This window comes from Argiope bruennichi, chromosome 9 (assembly GCF_947563725.1).
Source record: "Argiope bruennichi chromosome 9, qqArgBrue1.1, whole genome shotgun sequence".
Classification (NCBI taxonomy): domain Eukaryota; kingdom Metazoa; phylum Arthropoda; class Arachnida; order Araneae; family Araneidae; genus Argiope; species Argiope bruennichi.
The window spans coordinates 13,946,400-13,952,529 of NC_079159.1; the positions used below are offsets into that span (position 1 = coordinate 13,946,400).

At 28.3% G+C, this 6,130-nt stretch overlaps 1 protein-coding gene across 2 annotated transcripts in view; it reads right to left on the minus strand.

Annotated features, from left to right (window-relative positions):
- Positions 1-3,529, minus strand: part of LOC129985292 (nudC domain-containing protein 1-like) — a 33,240-nt gene extending 29,711 nt beyond the window's left edge. The window contains exons 1-2 of one of the 2 annotated variants that reach the window (XM_056095268.1): positions 3,278-3,528; positions 682-836 (exon numbers count right to left, since the gene is read on the minus strand). In XM_056095268.1, coding sequence (XP_055951243.1) covers positions 682-836; positions 3,278-3,386 — 264 coding nt within the window. In that variant the 5' untranslated portion in view covers positions 3,387-3,528. Of the gene's footprint in view, positions 1-681; positions 837-3,277 lie in introns of both variants that reach the window. The other variant, XM_056095269.1, reaches the window with a different exon arrangement.
- Between the last annotated feature and the right edge of the window lie 2,601 nt (positions 3,530-6,130).

Sequence of the window (6,130 nt, forward strand, 5' to 3'; positions counted from 1 at the left end):
AGGAGTCATAATAAAAATCAATTTATCCAAAAATTCAAACAAAAAATGCTGGATCAAAAAAATGAATACATTAAGAGAAAACAACAGTTAAACTAAAAATAGCAGTTATTTATAAATAATTTGTAGCAAATTACTATTAATATAATTATTATATGTGCTATGTTAAATTATTATTGCACTTATAATAAGAGTTTTAATACATAATTTATAATAAATAAAGTAATTTAAAAATAATTATAGATAAAATTATTAATACTTTCAATAATTTATCAAATAATTTCAATAAATGAAGTGTTTACGGCATTTTTAAAATAAACAGAAAACAGTCTTGATTTAGAGAGAAGATTTTTAACAGTGTTTAATTTTTTGTAATATAAAGCTATTAGGTTTGGGGCATATTTGATGATTATTTCATTTACAGAAAGCAAAATTTCTGTACAAAATTTATTTTTAAGAACAGCTACCACTAAACTAAACGAAATTTGCATACTAACGATAAACATTTTGAGACAATAATTTAAAAACTTATTACAATTTATTAAAAACATATTTCTATATCCCTATTATGAACAACATCTCCTCAATGGTTTCCCTTATTAGGAATGCTGCAATTTAATTTGGATACTGTAATATTATTTGACATTTTGTGCTAATAGGGATAATAAGTATTGGATTAGTTACCTCTCCTAAGGATGACCACAGCACTCTGTGCCTTTCATTAATATAAAATACACTATTCTGATTCCATGGATCTTGAAACAAATAATTGTGCAATAATGACATCCGAGTGTGAAGGTAGCTGTATTCTTCATTACCTAATTCAGCACATTTTACACCTGTAAAATATATATATATATAATTATGGTAGCATATTCATTTTAATATTTATGTTACATATTTTGTACAAATATATTTAAAAAAAAAATTTAGTTTTACAATAAAATAAAAAACATATTTTGGCTCATTTATTTCTATATTTCTCATTTATTTTTATATTCTCATTTATTTCTAGCTTTACACTTTTTCTGATGCAAATTATATAATTCTCTGATGCAATCGACATAATTCCTTAAGTCATTTGCATAATCTAAACATAATATAAATTCATCAATATTTTCCCAAAGTATGTATGCATAATAAAGTTAATTTATGATATATATATGTATGTGTGCGTTTTGTTTGCATGTGTGTAATGATATCTCTAAATCTAAATCAAATACTAATTAATTTCCTAATTTTTATTTAGCCTATATTAACTTCATTCTAAAATATTCTCTTATTTCCAGATTCAAATCCACTTTTTTTATTTAATTTAATATAATAGAAGCTCTGTAAAATTGCTGAAATCAAAATGTTTCCATACTCTGAGTAAAGGGATAAAAATTTGTCAAGCTAAGCAAATTCTTTTTAATAAATCCCTATAATTCCCTTGCCTAAATCGACACATGTAAAGAAATTCATATCATAGTCTAACAGCATATAATCACTGGGGATAAATATTTCCATTCTCTTCCGCTCTTGTATCACTTCTGAATGGACACCAGTTTTATCCACATTTCTTTTATATAAATTATGACCCCCAGGATGGAATAAAAGCAAAGTTTAAAAATTCAAAGTTTCTTCTCTCTTTTGAGCCATGAAACTGCTTTAAAATACATGTTTTACACACACACAAAGATAAATATATTATTCTTAAAATTAATTATTTTCTAACTCCTTGAAATCCAACTATACTTTAACTTCTGAGTTATGCAAAGCTCTGAATCTCAAGGCTTATTGAAATTAAATATTTCATAAGAAAATACATTTTTAAAACAAATGGTTGTTCAGCTAAATTTTAATAAAGTCTACTTTGAAATTATATAGGTTCTAAATGTTTTCATATGCCCTTTTTTTCTGGTATCTGTCTTGGTATCAGGAGAACATCATTCCTTAGTAAAGGATTTAATACAAAAATTTTAAATGCTTCTAAAAGTAAACATTCTGCTTAATCAGGATGTAAAGTCACCTTGTCTCTTGCCCATTCACAAAAAGTAGTTACATCACAAAAAGTCACAGGAAATGGGTTGTTTTGCAGAAAAGAATCTCGATAGATTTCACATGTCATATAATCACATCTGTATATTCCTTTTGTCCAAATTTATCATAAAATAAGTTACTGTTTATGCTTCTGATATATATATATATATTAAATTTTAAAATCATGATTTTAGTATCCTACAATTCTTGATAGATTAATTACAGTAAAAAAAAATTAAAAAAAAAAATCTCCTCAAAAATTTAAAAAGCTGTTCTCCCTTCCAAGTATTTGGACAATTGTTGTACCATCTGCTAAGTGATTTTGCCAGCATCAGAATGTTTTTTTCTTCAAGTGCTTCTAGTGTCATTTTCAAACCCCATCTAAGCTCTTTTTTTTTTCTTCATATTTCTAAGATATATATATAGTAACATTATCAGCATTTTGAAAATTCATTTTTTCAATACTTAAATCCAAAGATAGAAATACTTTAATTTTTGAATCATGCATATTTTTAGTTTCACTTGCACTTCTCAAAAGTTAATACCCTTAACTCTTCGACATAAATCTGGCCACATGAATAATATTGTATATCTCCATAGAAATGTAAATGCAACATTTTTCAATGGTTTCATTTTCTAAACAAGCAAAATCTCCTTTTCTTGAGCATAAAGCCTCTGGGTATTTCCTATGTTTTCTTTGTACTTTGAATATTTGACTAGTAAAAGCATGCACAATGCATTTTCCTATTATATTCATAGTTTATATCCACTATTAATAATCATGTGAAAAATTTAATTTAATAATTTATGTTTTAAAAAATGTGTTTCAAAATTAAAACACGTCAATCTATGGCTTTTCCTACTGACTGAATAGAATTTTTTAAGACATATGTAAACAAAAGTTTATGTCTGCTTCATATATGCATAGATACATATTTCAAAAAATAAATAAAAAAAAGAACAACCGCAAAATTAAAGTAATTAATCGTATCAATTCCAGACTTAGTACATCTTCACTGTTCTTGTATTAGAAACAAATTCCAAGAAATAAATTTACGTAAATATTTTTAAGGAGAAAAAATTTTTTTCAATGCAAACAAGAGTAGCTTAAAAATACATTGAAGCTATCATATTAATATGTTCTATTACCAAAAATATTTATTAATTTTGTCGGCAAATTTTAAATAAAACATAAAAATACTGCCTGAAATTATTTATTTATTTTGTAGAAAGAAAAGGAGCACAAATTCTTCATTACCATCCACTACCGGTTGTTTTAAAACTGGAATGGGATCCAAGGATAATTTATATCCTTCAAATTTGATATCCAATAAATTTTTGTTAACTTTCAAATCCATCAATACCATCTTCGAAATTTTAAAATGTTTGAGATAAACTACAGTTCAACAATCACCACTCTCTCGCAGATGACAACAATTTCATGCAAAATCAAAACCGAGTAAACAAAAATAATCAAAACATTAATGCCATGTGTAATAAGCAGTTACAGCGAGAACATCGTCCACAAATTTCGCAGGAAAAAATTTAAAAAAAAAAAAAAAAAAACTGTTAAAAGATTTAAATATAAATGAATTTCAAATTTGATTTATAGATGCTTCAAGTAAATATATTATCATGGTAATTATGTTAGCTCAAAAAACTTTCATTATTGAGGCACGATTCAAACAAAGAGATAAAAGAATGAAATAAATCATGAGCCTTAGAAAGTTTTCAAAAAAATATCATATTTGTTGTTAAAAATAATCATATTAATGTTAAGAGAGTAACATATGAAAATATTTTTTTTTTGTAATAAGATGTGGCCGTGGAATAGTGAATTTAGTTTTTTCTCCCCTTTAAAATAATACATCGAGTCTCTAAGTTGTTTCTATTGACTAATTCTAGAACCATTACAAGTTAAGTATAGCAATTAAAACATCACAGCAGTGCAAATAATGTCCACATCATGGTTAGAGAACGTAAATGAACATGCCATCTAGAAACAAAAACAGTTTTCTTCACTCTATGCACATCACTCTTTCTCCATAAAATGGATTTTAATGTTGGACTTCTTCAGAATATTTCAAGTGTATCATGTCAGCTGGAATTAACCAATGCATCTCAGATGGAATCTTATTATTTTTATGTTTTAAAAAGACCGATAGAATTTTGGTTTTGTCACTTGATTCTATCATTAAATTCTATTCGACAACCTAACATACAGCCTGGTACAACATAATAGTATATATGCCAAAGGTCAAATGCTCTTCGAACGATGGCTTGGAAATATTATACACCATTTGTGCAACGGACTATTTTGTGTAGTGCATAATAAGCGAATACCTACTTCGTGCAGAGAAATAAACGAATGTGCACTAAGACCCTCATTACAAAAATTGAGAAATTATTTCAATACTGAAAACTAAAATTACAAAACATAAAAAATTTCGTTATCTTCAATCAAATTTAATGGGCCGTATTGTCAATTGTTTTGAGTCACGAGTTAATGGTTGTTACAAATCAAAGAGATAAAAGTTTAACTTACAATATATATTAAGAAGGACGTTAAATTATTTGTTACAAAGTTAAAATGATATGATATGTAGTCTTTTGACCACTTGTCCCTTCTTAAAAAGTATCACATATTGTCCAGGGTACTGAAAATACAAAATTTTGAGCTAGATATTGAAAAAGATTTAAACTTTCAAAATTTAACGCCTGAGGAATTTTTTCTTTTCTTTAGAAGAAACAGTTAGAAAAAACAAATACTTTAAATATTATTAATGCATATTATAAATAGTCTCATGATATTCAAAATATTTTCAATGTATTACTAATGTAAAGCAGCATAAATATCATTGTCTATAGAATATTATGTTGAAACAGCGACAAACTCAGAGGAAATATATGTGGTATTGATGTGGAAATAAAGAGATAAAATGGTATTGAAAACATTGTTTAGTCAATAAAAATCGTAAAATTATTTATCCGGAGTTTGCTGAGTCAGTGGTGTAATAAGAATTAGTGCTAGGGCAAAATATTTTTTTAAGCTTACACTTTTCATCATTGGTTTATAACATGTAAATAACCATTGAGAAGGCTATTGATTTTTAGCCCTTTTCGTTACATCTGACATTAAAAAGTGGAATGAACTCACATGTATTTTGTCCCCATGGTGTACCCTAAGATGGCATATCATTTTTGTATATTCCCAGTCGCCATACCTCCATGCTACTTACAATGGGAAACATTCCCCCGGAGGAACCTCGAAATGAGGATGAGATGCTTCCAGCATGGTGGTTGGATCTTGCCATTCTGAAGGGTATATGAAAAGGTGGGGGTCTGGCACATCCCATCGATGACGCGCGACGTACTTTATCCTCGGCTGTGTAATGATGCTTATAGCAGCAATTTCAAAAAACTTCTGTATCAGTTCTCTTTATCACTTTCTTAAGCACATTCTGAAGGTCCGTGCGCGTTTTGAGTCAGGAACATTTTGCATTCTTTCCCCTCGTGATTTTCCAGATATGTTTGATGCCTATTCATTTTACCGACAGTTTATGGAAAGTTCCTGATCGACGTCCACAGGCGAGAGTGGTCCTACAATGGATCAGATGGCAGATTTACAGCCATATCTATAAAGGCAACGGGCCATCGGCTTCCACGTACAATGCTTAGAAAATATTAATTTTCCTTGTGAATTCAATATTTTTGCTGAATCTATAGTGACATCCGTGGCGAGTTATCTCTAGGATGCGGTTAAAAATATCCGAAAAATGAATTTTTGTTTTAGATGCATTTTTTCAATCGATTGAAACAAAAATTGACACAGAATTGCACTTGAAGTCACAAAATCCCATACCATATTTGATATATTTAAGTCACTGCGTTTTAAAATTATCGCGTTTTCTGAAAGTACAGACCGACAGAAGGTCAACCCTCTGTTGGATTTGGCTCAAAAGTTGACAGGTGTCCACGCTATAGATATTAAAGCTGTGCATCGAATTTTATGTGTCAGATTATATTCGAACAGCCAGACAGAACAGATTTTATTCAAAATTTAATAGAAATTTGCAAATTTGGTGCTAAAACCTTATACCAAGTTTCAACA